Source organism: Candoia aspera, chromosome 5, assembly GCF_035149785.1.
Source record: "Candoia aspera isolate rCanAsp1 chromosome 5, rCanAsp1.hap2, whole genome shotgun sequence".
Classification (NCBI taxonomy): Eukaryota; Metazoa; Chordata; class Lepidosauria; order Squamata; family Boidae; genus Candoia; species Candoia aspera.
Window position 1 is genome coordinate 36,616,149 of NC_086157.1, and position 26,939 is coordinate 36,643,087.

The 26,939-nt window shown below is 38.7% G+C and overlaps 1 protein-coding gene across 2 annotated transcripts in view; it reads left to right on the forward strand.

The window, feature by feature from the left end:
* The first annotated feature begins 201 nt into the window (after nt 1-201).
* REV1 (REV1 DNA directed polymerase) overlaps nt 202-26,939 on the forward strand; it is a 68,231-nt gene continuing 41,493 nt past the window's right edge. The window contains exons 1-7 of one of the 2 annotated variants that reach the window (XM_063304969.1): nt 202-513; nt 8,685-8,748; nt 9,253-9,385; nt 11,747-11,915; nt 13,994-14,143; nt 19,686-20,374; nt 26,449-26,556. In XM_063304969.1, the coding sequence (XP_063161039.1) occupies nt 8,692-8,748; nt 9,253-9,385; nt 11,747-11,915; nt 13,994-14,143; nt 19,686-20,374; nt 26,449-26,556 (1,306 nt within the window). In that variant the 5' untranslated portion in view covers nt 202-513; nt 8,685-8,691. Of the gene's footprint in view, nt 514-1,240; nt 1,260-8,684; nt 8,749-9,252; nt 9,386-11,746; nt 11,916-13,993; nt 14,144-19,685; nt 20,375-26,448; nt 26,557-26,939 lie in introns of those variants that run through there. The other variant, XM_063304968.1, reaches the window with a different exon arrangement.

The following is a 26,939-nucleotide window of genomic DNA, read 5'->3' on the forward strand; positions in this document are numbered from 1 at the left end:
GCCTATGGAGAGTCCGCAGCCCGCAGCGCGAGGGGAAGGGGGGGCTCAGGGAAAGAGAGCGAGAAGCAGAAAGGGGGGCGGGGATATTTTCCCCTTCCCCAGACGTCACGTGACGCGCGGAGGCCGCTTTTTCTTCCGAAGCTCTCGCCCGCGGCGGAGAGGAGTAGCCGCTCAACGGCCACTCGACTCCTCAGTGCCTCGCACCACCAGGGGGCGCCGCCTCAGGGCAGGAACGACCTGCTGGTGCGAACGAGCGAGCGAGCGTCGCCGATCGGAGGAAAAGGAGGGAGAGACGGGCAGGAGCGGTTGGTGGCGCGAGACTTTCTGCGCGCCGTGCGTGACGCGGCGTTCTGAGGGAAAGGGAAGGTCGGAGGAAGAGGCGGGGGGGGAGACGGAGGAGGCGAAGCCAGGCGAGGGGAAGAAGCGCGAGCGGCGGTCGCGGAGAGGACGCGATGTGAAGCCCTGCGCGGCCCGGGAGGGCAGACGGCGGTGCCGCTCACAGCGCGACGAGAGGTGAGAGAGCGGCGTCGACTCGTTTCAACTCCCTCCCGCGGGCGAGCAGAGCAACTCCTGCCCGTCGCTCCCCGGCTCTGTCTCGGGGAGGCCCGCGGCAGTTCCGGGCCCGAAGCGGCTCTCCCGCCTGCCGTGGCGGCCGTCGCCGCTGCACGGTTTCTGCCGGGGCAGCGGCTTACGTAACCTGGCCGACCGCGTGCGGGTCAGGCAGTTGCTACTCGCGCCCGCCGGCGACGGGCTGCGCTGCGCTTTGTATCACTGGGCGCGAATCACATGGGCCTCCTCTGTACCATCGCCGCCGCTTCAGACACAACACGAGCGCTCCCGCAGCGGGACAGGGACTCAGTTGCGCGAGGCAGCCCCGGCAGAAGCCACTGCGGGCTGTGCGGCGGGGGTCTACTCCGAGGGGCCGCGCCGGGGGTGCTGTCATTAGCTCTGGGTGATCATCTGCGCAACGCACCCGTTCTGGAAACCGTGGCGCTGTCTGTAGCTTTCCATCACTGCAGCTGTCTGCTGCTTGCTACTATCATTCATGCTCATTATGAATTATAGTAGCTGAGCGGCGGTGGGCACTTCGGTTTGGTTGCCCGGCGCCACGAAAGGAAGTGAAGCTGTTGGGTTTTTAATGAGGCCGAGGGAAATTAGTATTGGCTAGAGTGAAGGTGTTGTAAGACTGCCGCAAAAATAAGCGCCAGGCTCAGAATAAAAAGACTGGACGGAATTGATCGTGCTTTAGCCTAAATGGTGTAAGTTAAATAACAGGATTTCACGTTTTTTTTTTTTTTTTTGTAAAAGTGGCCCACCAGATAAAATGAGTTCTTTAAGGGTTGCATTAGCAGATTCTTCATGCAGGATGCTATTTGTATATCATAACTATCCAGTTGGCACATGTGAACTCCTTAATACTATCAGTAAGGAAAAATTGTTCATGCTAATTATGTTATCTCAGAGATTCAGAACAAAAAGGTCAAACCAACATCTTAGAACATCTCTTTATTCCAATGGGTAACAGAATCTTTGTAATAGCTTTGTTAAACTCATGATAATTAACAGGCGTAGTATATGCAGAATTTACGTTACATTTTTCCTGTTTTTTGTTGTTCTGTAATCTACTGACTTACTGAACAATTAGGGTTTTTAGCAGTGGGTGCAAGGCAGCATTAAGAGGACTTCTTAAAGGAAACTTTAAGCAATTTGAAGTAATCACAGATGATTTTTAAATATTTTCCTTTAATGTTTATCCTAAACTTACCTAGGCACATAGCAAAACTTTCTGCTTTTCCATATAACTGCTTGCTGAGAAATCTAGGTACAGGCAGTCCCATGCAGAGCTTCCTAGTAAAATTCTTTGGATGATCAAATCAATCTGTGTTAATTCAAGAAGAAAGACTCAATTCATTCAATGGGACTTGATTTCCAAGCAGTGTGCATACAGTATTAGCTTTGATTATGAGATCTAGTTGTATACAATCATTATCTTTCTATTTTAAAAAAAGTACAGTTAAATTTCCTTATTTTAGAAAGTATTTGAGTACCCTCTGCTATGTTCTTTTTTTGATGTACGTTGTTAAAATCACTTTGAAAATAAGCATGTTTTATTTAGAAGTTACTGTTCAAATATTTTTTAAAAGTTGCTTAGAAGTAGTTTAGCACACACAAATATCAAGAGAGAAATCTGCTTCTAAAATCTGCTAATGAAATAACGATATTTAAAAATAATTAACATTTGTGCTAGACACTTTTCACTTAAGCATTATTAAACCAGTATTTCATTTTTTTCGATTAGCTGAAAACATTTTAATGCTTTTTAAAAGAACAAGTAAATAATCTATCAAAATGTTAAAAATATTGCCCGTTTTAGTCAGAGGTACACAAAGTTGGTCAGATCAAAGGCTGCACTTCATTGAAAAAGAGGACAGAGCCACATTGAAAATTAACACTGTTTATTAATTTAATCAGTTTAGATGGTTATGTTTACCTTCCTCCCAGAAATGCAGATATCAAGATGAAAGAATATTGATCTACATAATTGTGTTTCTTTTTTCTAAAAATCAATAATGAAAAAATTGTGAGAAAGTATTGGGATAATGCAGGAGAGTATTTATTTGAAAACCATATCATAGATACCCAATAAAAATGAATAGAAAATCTAAAGGAAAAACCTAATGTAGAAGTGTTCCAGTCAAAAGCTAGGCCTGTAAAAGTGTTCAAGAATAGGATAATAGTTGTTTTTATAAAAAGCATTATCTTACATCTGTGAGATAAATGATTGACATGAAATAGTAGTCAGTAAAATCAGGAAAGTTTTATTTTTAATGTTCTGAGATAGATAGTAGCTTTTAATAGTAGTGCTAGATTTGAAAATGGATTATAATGTGAAGCACTACCTATATATAATAAATGCTAGAACTGGTATTTGTGGTAGTTTATGTTCATTATTTATTTGTTTTACAATATTTATAACTTGCTCCAATCCTAGCAGTCTCTGTGAGAATACAACAGAGAGAAAACAAATTTAATATAATTTAACAAATAGAAGTAAACCTGACAGTTACCCTTAAATTAAATTATGTGCCAAATGTTTGCTGAAACAAAATTGCTTTGGCTTGTTTATGAAATACCAGCAGGGTCAGGGCCATCCATACCTCTGGGGGAGTTGGGAGAGAGATTCCATAAAGTGGGAGCTGTTATTAAGGCCTCTGTTCTGGGCCACACCCCATGTAGCTCATATCTAGTGGTAATATTTTTAAAACATTTGGGTACTCTGTTTATACCACCAAAAACATACTTTTAATTTCTAAAAATCATATTATCCTTTCTTTTTTCCATTAATGAGTTCAATAAATGGTGAATTCTTCCACTGTTTGTGATGAAAAGTCCAAGTCTGTATAACAGATAGACTAAACAATTTAAAAGTGTTATTGAGGTAGAGTTGGAGCGATCCCACTTCGGTACTTTACTCACATACCAAACTCACTGAGTGAACTTGAACTATCTGTTGGTTTAATCTGTCTCCCAATGTTAGAGATAAAATGGTTGTTGTTGTTTATTCATTTAGTCACTTCTGACTCTTCGTGACTTCATGGACCAGCCCACGCCAGAGCTTCCTGTCGGTCGTCAACACCCCCAGCTCCCCCAGGGACAAATCCATCACCTCTAGAATATCATCCATCCACCTTGCCCTTGGTCGGCCCCTCTTCCTTTTGCCTTCCACTCTCCCTAGCATCAGCATCTTCTCCAGGCTGTCCTGTCTCCTCATTATGTGGCCAAAGTATTTCAGTTTTGCCTTTAATATCATTCCCTCAAGTGAGCAGTCTGGCTTTATTTCCTGGAGGATGGACTGGTTTGATCTTCTTGCAGTTCAAGGCACTCTCAGAATTTTCCTCCAACACCACAGTTCAAAAGCATCGATCTTCCTTCTCTCAGCCTTCCTTATAGTCCAGCTCTCGCAGCCATGTGTTACTACAGGAACACCATTGCTTTAATTATGCGGGCCTTTGTTGTCAGTGTGATGTCTCTGCTCTTAACTATTTTATCGAGATTTGTCATTGCTCTTCTCCCAAGGATTAAGCGTCTTCTGATTTCCTGACTGCAGTCAGCATCCGCAGTAATCTTCGCACCTAGAAATACAAAGTCTTTCACTGCTTCTACATTTTCTCCCTCTATTTGCCAGTTCTCAATCAAGCTGGTTGCCATAATCTTGTTTTTTTTGAGGTTTAGCTGCAAGCCAGCTTTTGCACTTTCTTCTTTCACCTTCATCATAAGGCTCCTCAGTTCCTCTTTGCTTTCAGCCATCAAAGTGGTATCATCTGCATATCTGAGATTGTTAATGTTTCTTCCAGCGATTTTAACTCCAGCCTTGGATTCCTCAAGGCCAGCTTGTCGCATGATGTGTTCTGCATACAAGTTGAATAGGTAGGGTGAGAGTATACAGCCCTGCCGTACTCCTTTCCCAATCTTAAACCAGTCCGTTGTTCCGTGGTCTGTTCTTACTGTCGCTACCTGGTCGTTATACAGATTCTTCAGGAGGCATACAAGATGACTTGGTATCCCCATACCACTAAGAACTTGCCACAATTTGTTATGGTCCACACAGTCAAAGGCTTTAGAATAGTCAATAAAACAGAAATAGATGTTCTTCTGAAACTCCCTGGCTTTTTCCATTATCCAGCGGATATTGGCAATTTGGTCCCTACTTCCTCTGCCTGTTCTAAACCCAGCTTGTACATCTGGCAATTCTCGCTCCATGAATTGCTGAAGTCTACCTTGCAGGATCTTGAGCATTACCTTACTGGCATGTGAAATGAGTGCCACAGTTTGATAGTTTGAACATTCTTTAGTGTTTCCCTTTTTTGGTATGGGGTTATAAGTTGATTTTTTCCAGTCTGATGGCCATTCTTGTGTTTTCCAAATTTGCTGGCAAATAGCATGCATTAGCTTGACAGCATCATCTTGCAAGATTTTGAACAGTTCAGCTGGGATGCTGTGGTCTCCTGCTGCCTTGTTATTAGCAATGTTTCTTAAGGCCCATTCAACCTCACTCTTCAGGATGTCTGGCTCTAGCTCACTGACCACACTGTCAAAGCTATCCCCGATATTGTTATCCTTCCTATACAGGTCTTCCGTATATTCTTGCCACCTTTTCTTGATCTCTTCTTCTTCTGTTAGGTCCTTGCCATCTTTGTTTTTGATCATACCCATTTTGGCCTGGAATTTACCTCCGATGTTTCTAATTTTCTGGAAGAGGTCTCTTGTCCTTCCTATTCTATTGTCTTCTTCCACTTCCACGCATTGCTTGTTTAAAAATAATTCCTTATCTCTTCTGGCTAACCTCTGGAATTTTGCATTTAATTGGGCATATCTCCCCCTATCACTGTTGCCTTTTGCTTTCCTTCTTTCTTGGGCTACTTCTATTGTCTCAGCAGACAGCCATTTTGCCTTCTTGGTTTTCTCTTTCTTTGGGATGTATTTTGTTGCCGCCTCCTGAACAATGTTGCGAACTTCTGTCCATAGTTCTTCCGGGACCCTATCTACTAAGTCCAGTCCCTTAAATCTATTCTTCACCTCCACTGCATATTCCTTAGGAATATTAGTGAGCTCATATCTAGCTGATCTGTGGGTCTTCCCTAATCTCTTTAGTCTGATCCTAAATTGTGCAAGAAGAAGTTCGTGATCGGAACTACAGTCAGCTCCAGGTCTTGTTTTTACCGACTGTATAGATGTCCGCCATTTGAAAGGTATTTTGGGCAACTAAGATTTGCATAGATAAATCAGCAAAGCTAGCAGATTTGCAAAAAGAAATTAAAAGCAACAATTTCTGGGCAAGGGAACTGAATTGTGACAATGAAAGGCCAGAGAAATTGAAGTTGTACTAGAGAAGATAGAAAATTACTATGCTATAAATTAAAACAAAAAATCTCATGGCATTTTAACCAGCTTAATTTGGCACGTGTTTTGTAGATTATGAAATTTTTCATTATTTTTAATATAAACAGGGATTAAAAATGTTGAGATGGCTACAGCCAGCCAGTTGAAGCCCTTCCCCCTATTTTTATGTGCATTGTGCATACAACACACCTAAAAAGGGTTGGGGCTTGAATTGTGTAATTTGTGGCTACCATCCTGACTTTCTTGACACCCCTTGGTTGCCCTGTTAGGAAGTTTAACTCTATTCTCCTGTAAAAAGTCAAAGTAGATGAAACAGACTTCCATGCATTAAAAAGGCTTAATAAACCTCTTTTAATTTTAAAAAAATCTTACTCATAATTTTAAAAAGTCCAACCATCAGTCATTGTGTCATTACCATACAGTTAGTGTATGAACTTAGAAAAAATCCCGCATTCTCTGGCTGCCAAAAAAGTTATCTGCCTCTGTTCAGTGAGGCTTTCCTGGCAGTCTTGATTCTTCATCTTTTTTTGTGGACTCCCATATCAAGAGTGTTTGCTACTTAGAGGAAAACAAAGCAATCTTACATTATAAGAGTATTAATTTTGCTAAAGTGTGAAGTTCTTTTTATTTTGTTGCTGTCTGAAACTTACTACTCTGAACTTCCTCCCAGTTGGTGCCAATTGAAGACAAAACTAGAAACTTTCCTGTCCAATTGTTGCCTGACCTAGTATTAGTCACCACTCACCTCTTCCCCAAGAAAAAAGTTCAGTAGCATCAGTAGGAGTGAAAGGGAAATTACAGTTTTAGATGGATGCAGTAATGTATCTCTTCCAATGCTTGTCAGCAACAAACAGCACATTGGGACACTTGTTTAGGTGCAGAGAGCCTGTCTATACAGTAAATGCTGTCTGAACTTTTGTAAACATGGTTGATATTTATATGGGAAACCAATTGTGGACACAAGTTAAAAACATTTGTTGCTTAATTATTTTAGATACTTGATTTTGTCTCCTCAAGAAACTAAGATAGAAAAACTGACATAGGCTACAATGAAAAAGTTAGTTTCAGATCTTAACGTCTTTAACACATAGCTTATAGAATTATGCATACTTTGAATAGCATGTTAAATTATTAATGGTTTCCATTTGTAAAAATTTTTAAAATATTGGTAAGTCTATTTAATTGTTCTGGATATTTTAAAGTTCAGGATAGCAAAATGATAATAATGAGAGGGAAATTCTTCCATGTTCTTAATTTATGTTTATGCTACTTGCATGGTATGGCTTCATAGGGGATTAATAACAGGCAAGTTCTGGCAGGACTGGTACAATTATTTTCTTCTTCAATTCCCCCAGAGAAAATAATAATTGACCCATTTTCCAACTTTGTACTGAAAGTCATGGACTTTAATTTATAATGAATTTTGCCCTGTTTGTGTTTTCAGAGTGTTCTATCATAGCAGTCACAAGTACAACAGTGTAGATAAGATACCTGGTAGATTCTGTGCATCTGGTGTTGTGGTTGGGTACCTATAACTCATTCTGAGAATATAATAAATAATGTATTCTTAAGTAAATGTTCTTATTCCTGCTTTGGCAAATGCTCTGTTTCCCTCAGTCAAATGCAGTAAGCCTCACGCTGTTTGCCAGTCTTGAAGAAAAATAGAAGACTGTGTTTCTTTATTAATCTCCAGAGTGTAGAAGAAAATCTGAGGCTAACATAGTGCTGGCCTTCTGAGGTTGTTTGTTCAGCCTAAAAGCACAGAGATGAGTTCAAAATATTAAATGTTGGGAGAGAGTAAGAGCTTAATCTGGCCTTGTATTCCAAGAGCAGTATGAAGTTAGGAAAACTGCTTAGCCACTGGGGAAAGGAAACAGGATATTTAAGCCTCTGCCTTTGATTTTAGTTGTTTTTCCTAGTTGTTAACAGGTATATGTTTGTATGCAGATTCGAAAATCTTAAAACACTCAAGTTTCCGTGTAATCGGTTACATGGAACTTGGAGCCAAAGTGTTCCAGTATATCATTATGCTTTTTGTCTTAATTTGTGAGCTGTGTTCCCTTATAAGGATACTTATAGACTGATGAAATCCAGCCCATGAAATCTTAAGCCATAATATATTGTTTAGTTTTAGGATGCCAAATGGATTTTGTGGTATTCTTGTCTGGGCATTTATGTTCGCGTTTTACTGAAACAGACCAAGCCATTGACTTTACTGTGTAATTGCTGATTGTAGTTCATATGCTCTCATCTGCAGACAGAAGTTTGAAATTAACGGTGAAGGCATCCAGTTTGGCCTGTCCCCAACTCTTATCCATACAATATTTATATGAAATAACAGTATCAGTATCATAAGTTAATGCTAACACAGTTATAATACAGTTTTTGAAGAGGACATATTCTATGCTGATTCTGCCTCCCCCCCCTTTTTTTTTTTCTCCTTATATCATTAGTTGCTCAATTGTCTGGTTTGGCTCTAAATGTCACAGTATTGGCTGCTATTTTGGTGTAGTTAAGACAATCTACTGGCATATAGCACTGAGATATACCTTACGTTAACAATGAAATCTCCATTGTATTCAGTGAAGTATTCAGTGAAATTTGCAACTTGTAAACTAGTATCTTGTGGAAACATATTTAATGTATTACCTGTATCATTATTCAAAGGCTATCTGGAGTACTTAATTGTAGATTATTTTCTATGAATTATTTCTGGCTATGTATAAGAGTTATAGTAGCAATACTGAAAAATAAATCTTTTTCCCCTCCACAAATTCACTAAGGTTCACTATGAAGCAAGGTGGATGGAGAAAACGAGCCAGTGACAGAGATGGCTGGGGGACATGGGTAAGCTCATGCCATGAATCTTTCAACCAAATGAATAAGCAGTTTGGGGGAGAATTAAATCTTTTTGTGTCACTTTAATGTAATTATTTTATTTCATTAATAAAGCATATTCACCATTGCCATGCCAAAAAAGTAGTGGTAAAGTCATACTTTCCACTTCAGATAGGACTGAAAATCATTATTTCTGATATTCAGAAGTAACTTAAGGATGACATGTGAGATTTATAAAATGTACATATGAATATTAGACATGCAACTTTTCCCATGTGAAAAATAAAATTGATACCACATAGTTTATAGGACAGAGGCTGGGATCTCTCATCACTCAGCAGTCATAATGTGGTCTGATTTTGTTAGTATGTGAAGCTACCTGTTGTGTTTTCCAAAGCATAAGTTATGAATTAGCATAACTATTTCACAGCTTATTAAACTGTTCTTCATATAATTATAGAATTGATCACGTTGATAATCAACCTCTAAAGGTCCATGTTATTTCCATTCAAGGGAGGATATATGTCTGCCAAAGTCCAGAAATTGGAGGATCAGTTTCGTTCAGAGGCAGCTATGCAACATCAGAAAGATGGAAATTCATCTAGCATCTTCAGTGGAGTTGCCATCTTTGTCAATGGCTTTACAGGTGATGCTTTTATTTTTATAAACTGTTCAAAATGTCCTTTAGAAATATAGTTACGGTTGAGAGAAAATTAATGAAGAAACTAATATGTGGGCAAATGGCATAGCTATAGTTCATTCTGTTCCTAACCAGAAACTAATTCTTTCAGCTTTGTTTGCTGAAAGAATTAGTGAGCCAATTTTTGCTTGCCTAAATTCCCTGAATGAAAAGTTCCAGGTGTCATGTTCACTGTTTCGATGTGCACTGTACATTGTTACGTTTCACATGCCATGGCGCTGACACGCGTTTCTGTTTGGGAGGGAGCTGCTGTGAAACCTTGTACCAAGCTCTGTATCTATGTTCATTTCAATGGAATGTGTTTGGGTTATGTGCTCTGTTCAAGGACTTTTCCCGCAGACCATCAGAAGCCGTTAGGAGCACCTGGGATTGTGAGCTTGGGAAGATTCTACGGGGGGAGGTATCTCATTTGTACCGAGGGTTTTTAGTTTGCATTTGGCACGCTTTTATCATTCTCAGCTTTCTTTGTGATCCTGCATATTCTTCTTTAATAAATCAGATATCTTTGCATTCCTGCTCATGTGTCATGTTCATCGTTCCAATGGTTTGAATACATCGTAACGTTTCACATGTCACTTTCCTGTTCCGTGTCTGTCATTTGCGGGGAGGGGAATTTCAGCCGTGCCAGGCTGTAATCTCCTTGCTGTTCTGCAGGAATGTATGTTTGGGTTATGACATGTATTCAAGGTTACTTTCCCAGGCCGATGTGTGACGGTTGCCAACACCTGGGAGGGGGTGGTTACTATGGTGGGGTGAGGGGCGGGATTGGGTTTGAAGCGAGGGTATTTAGTTTGTATTTCACGCGCTTTGGCTCATTCTCAGCTTTCTCTGTATTTGCATACTATTCCTTTAATAAATCAGTTATCCTTAAGCTCTGGCTTGTGAGACTGAGTATTTGGGATTAGGCAACCGTTACATCATGAGTCTGAGAGTGTTTTAGAATAGGCATTCATTACACCAGGATGCAATGCTGAATGTACTCCTATTTCATTTTGATATAGACCAGTTTAACTTAGTTTTACAGTAAACTGTGTATGTATTCCAAAACGCAAGCTCCAGATTCACACACTCCTTTTCTGCTTCTTACCTGAGTTGGGAAACTGTTAGCCTTACCAGGTAATCAGACAGGAAACACAACCAGAAAAGCTAATTCTACTTTATTGTAAAGCTACATTAACAGAATCCTGCAAGTTTGAAAGTACAGTTCTCCCACCGTCTACAGCCTGAGAAACCAGGAAGGGTCCCTTATGAGCCTCTTGCCCTGCCCACTATCCACCTGCAGGCTATGCTCTCTCTTATCTGACTGTTTCCTAGGCAGCATCTCTTTGCCCTGTCTCCCAAGGTCTTTCCCACATACCATTACAGAAACTGAAGAGCAGGACTGATGGGCATCTACTGAAAACACACTTATTTTGCTTGTTTGTGTGTTGTAGTCTTGATAGTTGAATGGACAGAAAACTTTTCTTTCACTTGCCATCTACTGTAAATCACTACAATTGTGGAATGGCCAGACAGATGCTCTGAAAACTTAGATAAAAATTTAGACCCAATGGTAATAGGTTGTTGCTACTAGCGCACTTGTGGGACTCCCAGTAGTAAGAAAAAAATTTTTTTTCTTTAAGAACTCAAAAAGAAAAATGCTTTGTGACAGGAAAGAAATGTCTTTCTTACTGTCATGGTATAAAAAAGAAACAATGGAATATTGTATATTATCCCACAATATAGCATTCCATTTCAGATATTGCTTGTATATACTAATAGCAGATGTTTCTGTCAATTATTAGTATGGTTACTCTGAATGTTACTGAAGCAATACTACCTATGAATGAAAAAGAGTGCAGTTGTCTGAATTTCAACTGCAAAAACTGCAAGGAAGAGAGAATGAAATGCAGTATCATGGACAAAGGGATAGCAGGTCTATTGGAACACTGAAGAGGAGTCTGCCATATTACAGCATTTTAGTGCAATTCCCATTTATTTTACTGCAGTAGGGAATGAAGAAGAAATATTAAAACAAATATCAAAAGTAACCTAATGAAAAACAGTTGGTGGCAACTTTTCAAAATTGGTATTTTACTGAGGGAGGTAGAACTATGAAATCTATATATTAATATTTTGACATAAATATTTATATATAATATATCAATAAAGTACAGTATATGCTCTACTGTATGCATTCTACTTTATCCTTAACGTTTTGTTAAACAAATTAGTTGAAGAACAGCTCTTAATTCCAAAGCATGATACTAGATTTTTCATGTTATGGTTTCTTTTAATATTTTTATGCATCTTGTATCTCTATTACAGATCCTTCTGCTGATGAATTGAGGCGGCTAATGATGTTGCATGGAGGACAATATCATGTATACTATTCTAGATCCAAAACAACGCACATTATTGCTACAAATCTTCCAAATGCCAAAATAAAGGAACTGAAGGGCGAAAAAGTAGTTCGACCAGACTGGATAATAGATAGGTAAATATTGGAGAATCATGAGCCGACTGACAATCCCATTTGAATATTCTGAATATGAAGTCCATAATTTCATTTAAAAACACCGCAGACATCATTGCATTCTGAAAAACTGATCTTATTTAAGATATGCTGTTAAATGTTTTCTGTTTTTATCACTAAGTGATCTTATTCTCATTAAGTATTTAACATTGGCTTGTGGCTCTGTGATAGCACTGATCAAATCTAATGGGAGTTTTAAAACATTAATAGTACAGATTATTAAGCAGAAAGCTTTATATAACATACATACTATGTTTTAATCATAAAAGTAAAATAAACTAGATGACTAATCTGTAATTAAAATTAATTTCATAAACATAAAGCACTATATATATATATGTTCAGAATTAGCTTTTTGAGAAACAATTGTTTCTCAACTTACAAGTATTTCTGAATTGTGCTAATTCAGGACTAGAGATTAACAGCAAAGTTGAGTAGTGTTTCATCTTGCTGGAAATATTGTTGGCCATGAATTATCTATTAGCTTTAAGACAATGTTATAAATGATTTCACATTTTATATAAATTTTAATTGTTCATAAGAAAAAAATACATGATTTATAAAGCAAGTAAATTCCTTAAGTAAGTTCAATTTCTACATTTTTGCTTTAATTCATATACATTAAACATTATTAGATTATTTTATAGCCTTTAAAAATAACCAATTTGGCTGAAGAGTAATTTGAATTATACTGTACATATTGAAAAAATAATCTGTACTTGAGACTGTCCCCAATGTAGCAGATAAGATTGCACCATTCCCATAGAAACCTGATCACATAAACACTAACAAGTTCTTGATTTTTTTAATTGGGTAATGTGATCTTTCTGTAGTTTTCTTAATTGCATGTGCACTGGCTTTTGAGTCTTTGCCAAATTTCTTGTTAGCGTATAAATGGAAGCATCAGCAGCTCATACGTGATTATCCTCCTCTTCTGTATAACAGAATGTTTGCTGCTTTTATCACGGTGTAACACTTCAGAATATTCTGGGATTATAAATGGAAATTGTGGGAGAACTTGCATTTGATTCACTAAACACTAAAAGTTAACAACATAAATAAAACATTTAAAAGAATTGTATACAATTAGAAGAAATATATTACTTCTGTATATGTACTCTCATGTTGATCTTGAAAAAAACGTCATATAAAGCAAATAAATTGCAAGATCATTAACAAGCCAGTGTAGAAAAACCTTCTGTGTTACTATTTCCCTTATTTAAAAAAAAATACTGAAACCTATTTGGACACTCAGATTAGAAGAGGAAAGACTCAGTGCCTTCAGCAGTTGGAGGGAAAGTCTGTGGTAGAGCATCTGTTCCCACTTTCACCCTTCATCCTGTGGCAGACAGTAAGACTAAGGGATGGGAACACAACCAGGAAGCAAAGCAGATCTCTATCACTTTTGTTCACATCAGGCCGGCATCACATAAGGAATTAAATGCCAGAAAACTTGCCTCTCCTACTTTTTTATAGCAACATTCAAATTTAGACAGCCTTTTATTCAGAAACAGTTTGACTTGTATAGATTCCTTGAAGATGTTATAGTTACATTGCTGCCTCCTTTTTCTTTTTAACTCACGTTAAGTCCCAAGGAATTACTCAGCATTTCCAGTGTGTGCCCAGTGGAATGTAAGTTTTTGTTTCTCAAAAGCATAATCACAAATGTGAAACAATTTTGAAACACAGAGCATTCTCAAAAGCTATTTCACTAAAGTGTATAAGAGGATGTCTCCTATTCAGATGAAGTGTGCTTAAGTCTTAGGTATTTCTAAAGTAAGAGTAATGTGAGTAATTAGAAATATGTAATGTAATCAACAAGCAACTTAAAACCTGTCTTATGTTCCTGAAAGTAAGAACAATTGAATTTAGATTATATCCATTAAACACACACACACACACACACACACACACACACACACACACACCCCTACCTACCTGTCAATAAGGCTTTCAGAAAAGGGAAGTATTCCACTGTATATAAAGACTGTTTTTTCCTGAAGTTTTTGACCAGTTAAAATTCTGACATTTTGTTACAGCATAAAAGCTGGACGACTCCTTTCATATGTTCCTTATCAGCTTTACACAAAACAGACAAGTATTCAGAAAGGCCTCTGGTTTAATACTATATGCAAGCCTGAAGATTCAGTCCCAGGTCCTAGCAATATCTCTGTGGAACTCAACAGGGTGTAAGTAATTATTTTGATTTAGTAATTGAAATTAAGTTTAAGACTGAGAAATGTTGATGAGTTTATGTTGATATTATATATTCAACTATTTGAAGATCTCAAAGTACACCTCAAATTATATTTTAAAACAGAATGGAATTAAGCCTGAGACCCAGTGCAGTGTAATGGTTAAAGTGTTGCTGCATTAGAGAGAGACCGGTTCAAGTCTACCCTCAGCTATAGAAGCTCACTGGAAGACTTTGGGCCAGCCATTCTTTTTCAGCCCAACTCACAGGGTTTTTGTGGTGGGGGAAAACAGGAGCGGGAAGTGCTATATATGCTGCCTTCAGCTCCTGATGAAAAAGTCAGATATCAATCAAATAAATAAATAAATACTAATTTCTTTTCATTTTTCATTTGGCTTCCAAATCAAGATTCTTTCAAATACATTGGTATTAAAGGGTTGTTTTTTTTAAAGATATGCATATGCAACAATGTGATACTAAATCCTGATCTGAAACATATATAAAGCTGGGTCCCTTGTACTAGTATGGATTTGTTACAGTGCTCTTGTAGTAAATTAGTATCAATTTTAAACACTTATACTTCAACCTTTGGTTTCTAGAAGTCAATTGAGAGCTGTTCAATCATTATCCATGCCTCAGTCATGATGTCTCTAGCTAATTTTTCTGCTATTTAGCAGCTATTGATTTATTGAACTTACTATTTATTAAACCTTTACCCCATTACAGTTAAAAGACTCTCAGCAGCTTCCAAGATACACACTACAATAACAGTTAAAACATCCAGTGTAAAAACACCAACATAAGTATCAAGAAAATGATAATATATATAAATAATGAATTAAAATGGTACAATACAGTAAATCTGTATGCCCTCCAAAATAATTCAGTTTTCAGGAACTCCCTGAAAGCCAGCAGGGAGGGGACAAGATTGATCTCCAAAGGAAGGCCATTCCAAAGCAGTGGTGCCACCAAAGAAAAGCAGTGCTGTCTAGCCTAAGTTCACCTCACCTCCTGGAAATGTTGGACCACTAACAACTGTTCCCTATAAGATATAATGGGTTGGGCCAATTTTGGTTTGAGTAACCAGTGCTGTAAGTATAGGTGTCAGGTGATGAAAGGCTTCACTGTATAATTCAGTGCCAGTAACTTAAATTGTAGCTGGAAACCTATTGTAACCACTACAGGGCCTGCAGAATCAGCCCTGTACCAGTTACGGTCCCATTGCCAGGAGCTGGCAAGCACATAAGTCATCACATTCTGAACCAGTTGCAGTTTCCAAATAATCTCTAAGGGTAGCCCCATGTAAAACACATTGCAGTAGTACAGACAGGTGGTGATGCTTTCATTTAATTTAATTTATTAAATGTATACACTGCCAGTTATAGCCAGGTCCTCTCATACCAGGTAGGGCTGCAACCGGTGCACCAATGTTTTATTGTTATGTAACCCGTTTCTAGCATAATAGCACCAATTGAGTAAATTGCCAATATGGTTCTGTTTTTTCTCTCTGGGATTCTGCAGTTTTGAATCTTACACTAAAATGTGTATTTTGCTCCCTACACTATGAATTGTAGCATCCACAAGGAAATTTATTGTTGTGAAGTATGTTATTTTTCCAATTAAACCATCCAAGATAGTTAACATACACTTAAAAATACAGTAGACTCTCAGTTAACCAGAACTCCAGCAACCGGCACTCTCAAGCAACCATCAAAAAAAATTGAACCGGGGGAAAAAACGGCACTCCCAAGCACCTGGCAAAAAAAATCTGTATCTCTCTGTTGCCGTCTAGCGGGTATTAGGGTTTAATAGTAACTGTCAAGCAATCAGAAACTGCATTTATCCGGCATCTACCAATCCCCATGGGTGCTGGTTAACTGAGAGTCTACTGTAAAAGCCCAACATTAAAAACAAACCTGCCAGAAACTGGTTAAATGAATGGAATTCTGGCTGGGTAACTTTGGGCCAGTCACTCTCAGCCCAGCCCACCTCACAGGGTGGCTGTTGTGGGGAAAATAGGAGGCAAGAATATGAGGTATTTCAAAGCCTTGAGTTGATCAATATATTATAAAGGCAGGATGAAAATCTTATAATAGTAATAATGATAAATAGATGTCAGGACAGAATTTCTATATATCTTTGCTGCTGCCTATTGTCCAGATTTTTACAGCTCAAATCTGGTAGTCCCTAGATAATATTTATTGCTCAAACAAAATAGGTTCACACATCATATTAAGATGTTGAGGGGGGGGTAATCATTTTATTGAATAAGTACAGCGGCAGTATTTGTGTTACATACTATAGCAAAACCAAATAACATTATTTGTAATGGTGGGTTATTATTAGGTTACCTGCAGTGGTTTTTCAGTTATTCTTTTATAGGCTTGTATACCTGCTTAAAGGGACGCGGTGGCGCTGCGGGTTAAACCGCTGAGCTGCCGATCGGAAGGTCGGCGGTTCGAAACCGCGCGGCGGGGTGAGCTCCCGTTGCTCGTCCCAGCTCCTGCTCACCTAGCAGTTCGAAAACATGCAAATGTGAGTAGATCAATAGGTACCGCTTCGGCGGGAAGGTAACGGCGTTCCGTGAGTCATGCTGGCCACATGACCCGGAAGTGTCTATGACAACGCCGGCTCTAAGGCTTAGAAACGGAGATGAGCACCGCCCCCTAGAGTCGGACACGACTGGACTTTACGTCGAGGGAAACCTTTACCTTTTTTATACCTGCTTAAGGGGATGCGGTGGCACTGCGGGTTAAACCGCTGAGCTGCTGAGCTTGCCGATCGGAAGGTCGGCGGTTCGAATCTGCGTGACGGGGTGAGCTCCCGTTGCTAGTCCCAGCTCCTGCCAACCTAGCAGTTCGAAAACATGCAAACGTGAGTAGATTAATAGGTACCGCTTCGGTGGGCAGGTAACAGCGTTCCGTTTAGTCATGCCAGCCACATGACCACGGAAGTGTCTACAGACAAACGCCGGCTCTTCGGCTTTGAAACGGAGATGAGCACCGCCCCCTAGAGTCGGACATGACTGGACCTAATGTCAAGGGAAACCTTTACCTTTACCTTATACCTGCTTAAACACTGTGAGTGAGTTCTGAATGTATGATGTATATGGAATAGAAATAGAAACATCCCACTAAACCATAATATGGTATGTTTGATTTGGAGTCCCCTTTTTGGGAGAGATGGGTGGTGATAGAAATTTGAAGAACAAATAAATAAATAATGTATAATTATTTTAGTTTATAAACCATTGTTATAGTTTATTGTTTTATGGAATCAGCCATTCAGGGGGTGAGTGGCAAGTAATGAAAGCAGATGTTGGGACCCAAATACATAAGGGTAGGATATGCATTATAATGCTACCATGCACATGTCATCATTTTGGTTTGCCATAGCCACTATGACGTGTTTGACAAACTATGGCTAAAACAAACCAATATGTGAATGTGTATTGAAAGAGATAAATTATTTTTGCATCTAATTCTCTTGCTCTCATGTGTCACACTTGTAAACCATGTTTACTACCCACACTTGATGCTAATTAAGAAAAACTAATGAAAGACATATTTACATGAAAACACACATTAATAATAGCTTGAATATGTGATTGTTTCCAATCAATATTTTCCCACAGTGTGTGGTAAAATAGAATGCATGATTGGATAATGTTTCTTGAGGTATCTTTGTTCTAGTTATGTATTTCATTAGATAAAACTGAAGTGAGCAAGAACACACTTCAAAAATCCTCAGAAAATAGTTAGTCTACAGTGTTTCAGGCTTATGATACTTCCTTAGGGACAGCTTTATGAAATTTAAACCATTCAAAGGCTAATTAAAGTCTTTCTCTCACTGTCTCAAAGTGGTGTACTAAGAGAACTTGGAAAAGAGAAAAGAATTCTGGTTTGCACTGTGATGTGAAGTGATTAGGTGCAGGAGTGACGCTGTTTCTTTAATTATCCAAAAGTCACTGTATGAGATAAAATCCTGCTTTTCCCTCAGCTTCTTTACCTGTCCCAGAATATGGGAAAGATCTTTTATTTTACACTGCAGTTTAGAGAATTTATTTATTTATTTATTTATTATTCACATTTCTATCACCTTCCATCTCCCCCTAAAAGGGGGACTCTGGGCGGTTTACAAAAAAATTCACCTTAAAACCTCACATCATAAAATCACCAGCTACAATACTAAAATAATAAAAATATAAATATAGAATCCAAGTGGGAGATTTCCACTTCGTAGGGAGAACTCTACATCACCAGCCACCCCCAGGAAGAGCCATTGCCCTTCCCATCCCAGGTGAGGCAGCAGAACCAGGTCTTCAAACCCTTCCGGAAGGCCGGGAGCGAAGGGGCCTGCCTCACCTCGGGGGGTACAATGTTCCACAGGGCGGGCATCACTGCAGAGAAGGCCCGCCTCCTGAACCCTGCCAGATGAAATTCTCTTACAGACGGGGTCCGCAACATGCCCTTTCTGTGTGATCGGGTGGGGCGGGTTGATGTTATAGGGATGAGACAGTCCCTCAGGTAGCCTGGCTCCATGCCATGTAGGGCTTTAAAGGTGATAACCAACACCTTGAATTGGACCCGGAAGCAAACTGGAACCCAGTGCAGCTCATGCAGTAAAGGTGTTATGTGTGCTGATCTTGGAGCACTCATCACTGTTTGCGCAGCCGCATTTTGGACCAACTGAAGCTTTCGGATACTCTTCAAGGGTAGCCCCATGTAGAGAGCATTGCAGTAGTCTATATGGGAGATGACCAGGGCGTGAGTGACTGTCCGAAGGGCATCTCGATCCAGGAAAGGGCGTAACTGGCGCACAACCTGAAGTTGTGCAAAGGCCCTCCTTGCCACGACTGCCACCTGCTCTTAGAGCAGTTGTGAGTCCAGGAGGACCCCCAAGTTACACACGGGTTCTGAGTGGGGCAGTGCAACCCCATCCAGAACTAAAGATGACAACTTCCCGGATACCGAGGAGCCATCAATCCACAGCCACTCCGTCTTACCAGGGTTCAGCTGAATACATTAAATAATCAAAACTTGGCCTCCCTCCCTCCCTCTTCCTTTCTCTAATATGTAGCATATGACAGTTCAAGGAATGGCATAGTATGTGCTGAGTGTCCTATTTAGCAGTAGATTGGGTGCTCTTAGATCTGAATGTATCAGGTAATTAGGTATACCAGCCAGTTTGTATGTCAATCTGAATTGCTTTCTCTGGAAATACCTTGATTCTTGGAATAGATATGTAGGCTTGTAAGATTTTTAATGTTAATGCTGCTAACATTTATGTAATATTCTATTTTTGATTAAATAATGAAATAAAATGCATATAACACAGTGTACATATATTGAAAATGTGATAAATGTATAACAAAATTAAAATCTCTGGGGAATCCTCTTAAGGGTAGAATGTCTAAATAGTTATACAAGACCCATTGAGTTCAATAGTTATTCTTCATAGAAAAGGATTGCAACAACAACAAAAAAGAAGAAACTTTAACCTTTGTCTTATGTATTTATCGATTTTCTCCATTTTAGAAATAATCTTGTAAAGAAGCATGAAGAAGAGAATGAAATGAAAACAAATGGAATGAGTAAATCAAAGAAAGAAGCTGAAACTACAGGATTCTTGGAATTGGAGCAAGCTCTTTCCAGAAGCAAACAGAATGGAATTCATCAGAAAGACAACTTTTCCATTTTTAATGGACATACTCATAGTTCCAACAGTGCCTTAAAGACGCAGGATGGTTTGCTGCACTCTGACAAAAGTGTTATAAGCAGACTGTCTCCTGTGCATGAAGAAGAAAGGAAAGAAAGCACTGACTTTAAAGACTGCTGTATGCAGCGTTTGCAACAAAGCAACAGAAATCCAGAACTTTTAAGGAATGTGCACAGGACTATGAGTAATTCATCTTTTTCATCTTTGCACAGTAATATTAAAATAAATGGTGCTCATCACTATACTGTTCAGGGGCCTTCAAGCACAAAAAGCACTAGTTCAGTACCTGCTCCTAGTAAGGTAGATTATTCACCTCTGTCCAAACCTAATGGCAATTTCATTTCAGATTTTTACTCTCGTTCAAGATTGCATCATATATCTACCTGGAAGTGTGAATTTACAGAGTTTGTCAACACGCTACAGAGACAAAACAATGCTAGCTTCCCAGGAAGAGAAAAGTTGAAAAAAATGAAAGCAGGACAATCTACAATTAATAAAGCTGACTTAGGTAAAAATATTTTAAAGTTATATTTAGAAAGTTGCCACATACTTTGTTTTTAAGTGAAACAGTTGGTATTTTGATTAGGGTTTCTGTGCAGTGATGCACAGTTTGGGGTCTACAGGATATTTTGACATGGAAATATAAAAGAAAACCCAGATTCCTTTCATACCAGTTAGAGATGCCTTTTTTGGCCAGAATATAAGTGTTTGGGAATTGGAGTGTATAGCATAAGAAGTTACTGAAGATAAGGTGGGAGATGTTAGGCAATTCAAAATTTTCAATACTTTGGTGTTGTTTCTTGCCTGAATGTCTAGATTCTGGTCCAGGAAGTTGAGCTGCTGGTAATCTTGGCTTCAACCTGCTGCTGTTAAACAACAGGTCTGTTTGATGTGATTGTCTTAATTTCAGATGAGCTGGCAGTTCTGTTGTGTATTACCAAAACCTGGCTGGGATGAGGCCAGGGATGTTGCCCCCTTGGAGATTTGCCTGCCTGCGCTTTGGGTCCTTCAGTACCCTTCCCTCCAGGATTGGGAAAGAGTGACAGTGATCTTGAAAGACTATAATTGAGGCCCTGCCATTTCTGGAACACTTAGAACTTATTTCTGGCTGGTAGTGGAGCTTGACCTTCTTTTGGCATTGGATGATTTCAGTCTTCATATTCTGGGGGAGGGTCTGGGAAGGCTCATGGTGATCATGGGCTTGCCCTGATAATCTCAGGCCTAACACATAGGTGGGCACATCTTTGGACTTGGTCTTTGCTTCAAAGTGTTGGGTGCATGATGTGGATATTGAGGACATTCTTTGCCAAATTGCTTTCTGATTCTGATTATATTTATCATTGCTCAGGGTAAAGAGATTCAGGAATCTTGATTCTGAAGGGTACTTGGGGATTTTCCCAGCAATTTACCAGTTCTGTTGAATGCCTGGTTGAGCTTCGGAAGTGGGTAACAACTTCGGCCCTTAACGTGATTGCTCCTGAATGGTCTGTTTCTGTCAGCCAGAACTTTGAAGCTCCTTGGTTTACTGAAGAGCAACAGATGCAATGTCTGGATCACCAGTAGAGGAAGATGAAGAGTGAATCTAACAGGCATTGATAAGAGGTTCAAGTCTGCACCATGGTGCTAAGTGTGGCAAAGAGCCAGGACTATTTTCTTTTTATTATGTTGGTGGATTGTCATTCAGCAGCCCAGTTCAGTGTGACTCACTTCCTATTGGAGAGAAATTTATTTAATTTTTATTTTAAAAGACTTTCATAGCTGCCCATATTGTAACAACAATCCTGGGTGGCGCACAAAACACTAAAAACAACAGAACCCTCCCCCCAAACTAACAAAATGGGTGTAAAATTCTCCCAGCAGGGTGCTGTGACCGTTTTGTACAATATTTTGCCTGTAAAGTTGCTCACATTGACTCTTAATGGGTGAGGCTGATGACTGGCCCAAGTTCTTGTAATATTATCCAGAACTACTTTCAGTCTGTGGTCTCTGATGAAATGTATAGGATACTCTTTGACAAGAGCCCTGGAACCTGTGAGTCAGATTCATGCCCTTCCTACTAAGGGCAGAAGGGGATGTGAACAGCTGGGTATAGGTGGTAGGCAGTGCTTCACTAGGGGAAGGAATTATGCCAGCAGCATTGAAGAAAGATGTTTTACAGTTCCTCCTCAAGAAGCTTTCCCAGAACAACTATTACCTCTCCATTTTGAGAAGGTGGTGGGGTGTCAGTTACTCTAGAGGAAGCAGGTTATCTGCACTTTTTTTAGTCAAGCTTCAATCTGGGCATAGAACATTCTTGTTAATAACTTGCTCTGGGACTTGGATGGGGGATGCATCTCTTCTAGTCCTGTCAAATTTCTTGGTATCACTTGATATCATTGACCATAGTAACTTTCTGAAACGTCTTCAAAGGGATCAGAGGAACTGTTTTGCAGAGATTCTGCTCTTTTCTAAATGGATAGTTCCAGGTGGTGGGAGTTGGAAAGAAGAGATTGACCAGTGGGCACTCCCCTATATCTCTCCACCTCAGGCTTAATTGGAGATGGTGTAGAAGGCTTGGAGATTATTAGGGACTGCATAGGACTAAACAGTTAAAGTTAACCTCTTAGCAAGACAGAGGTATTGTTAGTTCATAAAAGTTCTCTGCTAGCTGATATTAATTCTGGATGGATAGGTAATGCTTCTAAAGAAGCAGGTCTGTGACTTGGGAGTCCTCCTGATTTCATATTATAGTAGGTGGGGAGATGGAGGTGATGTCTAAAAGGGTCTTTACTCAACTTTTGCTAGTGTGTCAGTTGGAGCTGTGGCTGGAACAAAAAGATCTGGCAATGGTGACTCTCACCCTTATCACCACAAGATTGAAATATGGCAGTGTGCTGTACATGGGGTTTTCTTTGAAGACCACTCAGAAGCTGCAGTTGGTACAAAATGCAGCAGTTGGTTTATTGGCAGGTGAGATCCATCATAACCATTAACACCAGTGCAGTGGGCCTTGCACTGAGTTCTAGTAGGTTTCAAAGTGCTGGTTTTAACCTATAAAACCCTGTACAGGTTGATTTTCCAGGTACCTTCAAGACCACCTTTTCCAGCCAAAATGAGCCCATTCTATATGTTTGTCCCGGGAGAAGCTGCTAGCGGTTCCACACTTTAGTGTACTGAACTGAGAGGAGAGAAACACTGTTTCTTGGGGATGGTACCTTTTCTATGGAACTACCTCCAAGTTGGCAACCACACTGTTAACATTCCAGAAATTGGTCAAACTGAAGAGTAGTTGAAGAGCTCTTATTTTGTTGATTGTTCCAGGTGATCATATATTGTTATGTTGTTTATATTTGTAGTTTTGATATTAAGCTCTGGGAGTCCTTGGAAATAATAGAGGTATAATTACTAAATAAATAAATCTCCATAGCTGTAAGAGATTTGAAAAATGTTATTGTCACTGTCTCATTTAAGGCAATTTTTTTTGTGCTTGCAGTATCAAATACTTTTTTGCTCATATGACAGTATCTTAATTATAAATCAGTTATCTGAAATGTTAAGCTTTATTATAATTATAGAGGTAGAAATTAGGTAAAATGTAATTATTTTTATCATTTTAGGGGAATTATTTCATTTCATTCAGACAACTGAATGAAGGTTACATTCATGAAGGTTTAGGGATTGGTAAAATTTCTTCTACTTACTATAATATAGCCTAGCAGTATAAATGTATACTAGTATCAGAAGAGTTGGGGAAAAATGTGAATGTTTCCTCCTTGAAAATGGAAGTTTCTGGTAATTTTTAGCCCATGATAGCAAATTTGTGCCAGGGAGAGGGCGTATTCAGTTATCCTGATGAAGAAAAATTTTGGAGTCTTCAAATTTAAACTGAATAAAACTAGAGAATAAAACTCTAACACCTATAAATAACAGAAAAAAAGCTAGTTGTAGAGAGCAATATTTAAAGTAGTGGTGGTCAGTTTCTAACACTGCATCTGAATTTGTATTTTTAATCTTGTTTTATTTTTTAAAGAATTGGCTCTTAACAAAATTGGTATCTGCATATGTAAATGGTTATCAAATTGATAATTATTCAGTAATAAAGCAGTTTTCCTTAGCTTTACAATGCAATCATATATATACCTATCAGAAGTAAGTTTACTTGAGGTTAATGGGACTTACTCCCAGGGAACTAAGTATAAGATTTCATCCTTAGAATTATACTGATTTCTTTAAAGTATGTTGTGGCACTTTTACTTCAGGAATAATGACATTTACTATTATCCATTTATTTTATTTCTATACTGTTCTTTCTCCTAGAGCAACTGATGTAATAGTTGATTCCCATTTTGATACAGATTTGGTAGACTCTTACATAAACAACCAGGGCCATTGTTAGTGAAAAGACCTGCAGTATTTCCTCACCAGATCAAGTCTCCACTGTAATGAAGGGATGTATACTGATTCTAAAGGGAAAATTGTTTCTTAAAAACCCATGCACTGTAGCGATAAATCTTAACTCTGTGAGAATTGTGTTTGGAGAAAAAATATTTTCAATATTAGGCAACTGCCAAAGAACCTGACAGCCAGTATGAAATTTAAAGATTTTAAATGTTCATGATTTTTTTGTTTCACTTTCAAGCAGAAAGAAACATGTTTAGTTCAAACAAAAGCTAGAATCCAGCTTTATTGCCTATACTATCAGCTATCAATACTCCTACATTATCTTCATGTAAGCTCTTGTCATGATAATGATAAAGAAGACCATTTTTTTTCCAGCAAACTCACAGAGCAGTTCTGTTTCCTTACTACTATTTATTTGTTTATTTTATGGTCCAAGACCAAGCCACAAAATTTAGAATACAGCACACCGTTACATGCATAAGTAACAAAACATACATATATAAGGGGAAGAAACCCTATAAAATTAACAACTCATGGAAGGCACCAAATGGTTTTTATAAGCTAAGGCTGTTAATAAAAATTTTGCTGCTGCCTTTGAAACACCTGGGTTTCACCTGATCATTTAGTAAGAATACTTCAATCTCTCATCATGGAGTTTATCAGATTCAAGGGTGGGTAATATTAGCTCTGATCACCAATGAGGGTACAGTGGGCAGTTTAAAAGGATGTGTGAAGCAGACTCAACCTCTACATTTGAGCAGATAAATACCCAATCTTCATATGGAAGGTTAGGATAGTGACCAACTGTCACCCTAGTAGGGAGAGCATCTGTATGGGCTAGGGAAAAGACCTTTCTATGTGGGGCATACAGAATCTTATAGAAGTAATTGGGGAGTGTCCAGGGGGACAGAGCAATTTATCTGTATGAGAGATGGGAAAGTTTGGCTCTGTCTACCTGAATGTCTAAGTTCCATACCCTCTGCTTAAGTTCTACCAGGGTTTTTTTTCTAGGCCTAAAGCAAGTAGGGCTGGTGTTGACAGTCCAGACTGTCTCAGATCTTGGTCTATTTGCTTTTTCAGAGTAGATTGATGTATATCATGGAATGAGATGTACCAATGAGGTTCTCCAAATGATTTGTTTTGCCCAGAATCTTAGCCGACATAATCTTGCCCAGGCCTTGAATGAGATGCAGCCTAGCTCTAATTTGGTGATGTATTAGAGGAATATATGCTATTGATTTTAAGAATTTTGTTTGTATTCATTCAAGGATTGAAAAGTTTTTGTAAATACACATCTGAGATCCATACAGCAACGTGCCAAGAAAATAAGGTTGCATTAAATTTTTTGGCTTGTGTGGTACCCAAGGAATTACTTTTATTAGCACTTATGTCAGATATTTTCATTATAGATAAAGCAGCCCAGAATGTCTGTGTTCAGTGTATCAGAGCAGCTCCAAAGCTGTGTACTGTGTTCTTGAAATTGTTTGCTTTTACGAATGCATCTGTTCTTATTTTATTTATTTATTTATTTATCAAATTTGTTACCATCCATCTCCTCCGACTGGAGGGACTCTGGGCGGTTTACAATATAAAACAATAAATATATAATAAAATTCCAATAAAATCCCTCTAAAACAATTTCTCAACTACCCCATCTAATAAAATCCAGATGGCTGTGATTTTAGTCATTATGACTTTAGTCATTATTTAGGAGGGGCATTTCAAGGCACTAGCCAACCCCAAGTATGGCGATTCTCCTCCTTGCCCCAAGCCCGGTGGCACAGCCAGGTCTTCAACTTCCTCCGAGAGGCTAGGAACGATGGGGCTAATGTCACCTCCGTGGGCAAGATGTTCCAAAGGGCGGGCGCTACTGCAGAGAAGGTGTGCCTCCTGGACCTCGCCAGATGGAATTCTCTTATTGACGTGGTCTGTAGCATGCCCTCTCTGCATGATCGGGTGGGATGGGCTGATGATGCGGGAAAGAGGCGGTCCCTCAGGGTTCTTGAAAAAAAATATTGCAGTTGACAATTCATACTTTTAAAAATTAAAGCTGCTTTAGAGTTCTGTAGTTTCTTTTATATTTTACTAAAAAGTAGTTATAAGAACAGGGACATAAGTTTAAGGTTAAATTTTTAGTTTTACTAGAAACAATGGGTAGTTATTTAGCCAGGATTAAATTATCTGTTTGCATTGTTTTACTAGATAATACATCCTTCTTGAGTTCAGTGAAGCATCAATGCTGCATAATGCATGTGGATATGGACTGCTTCTTTGTATCAGTGGGTATCCGAGATAAACCAGATTTAAAAGGTCAGTATTAATATCTAAATCAAATGTTTATTTTTTAAAATGTTTAATTTAAATGTTCATTTAAATAAATGTTCATTTTTTAAAATTTTACTGTTTAAAGGGTTTTGTTACGTAGATACTTATTGACGTGAAAGATTTTTAATAAAAAAAAATGAAAATCAAAAAAGTAAGTATAAATACAAATTCCTGGCATTTGGCCCATCTTCAAAGGACCTGTTAGCAGCTATAGAAGAGATTACATTTCTATTTTACTATTCTTAATTATTAAGATTGTACGTACACACACACACAAACCCAGAGTTTTGCAGTCAGTCACAGCTGGAAGGATTCCAAACTTTGATATGCAAGTTGTTTCCTGGTTTCATCCAAGTATGAAGGAATAT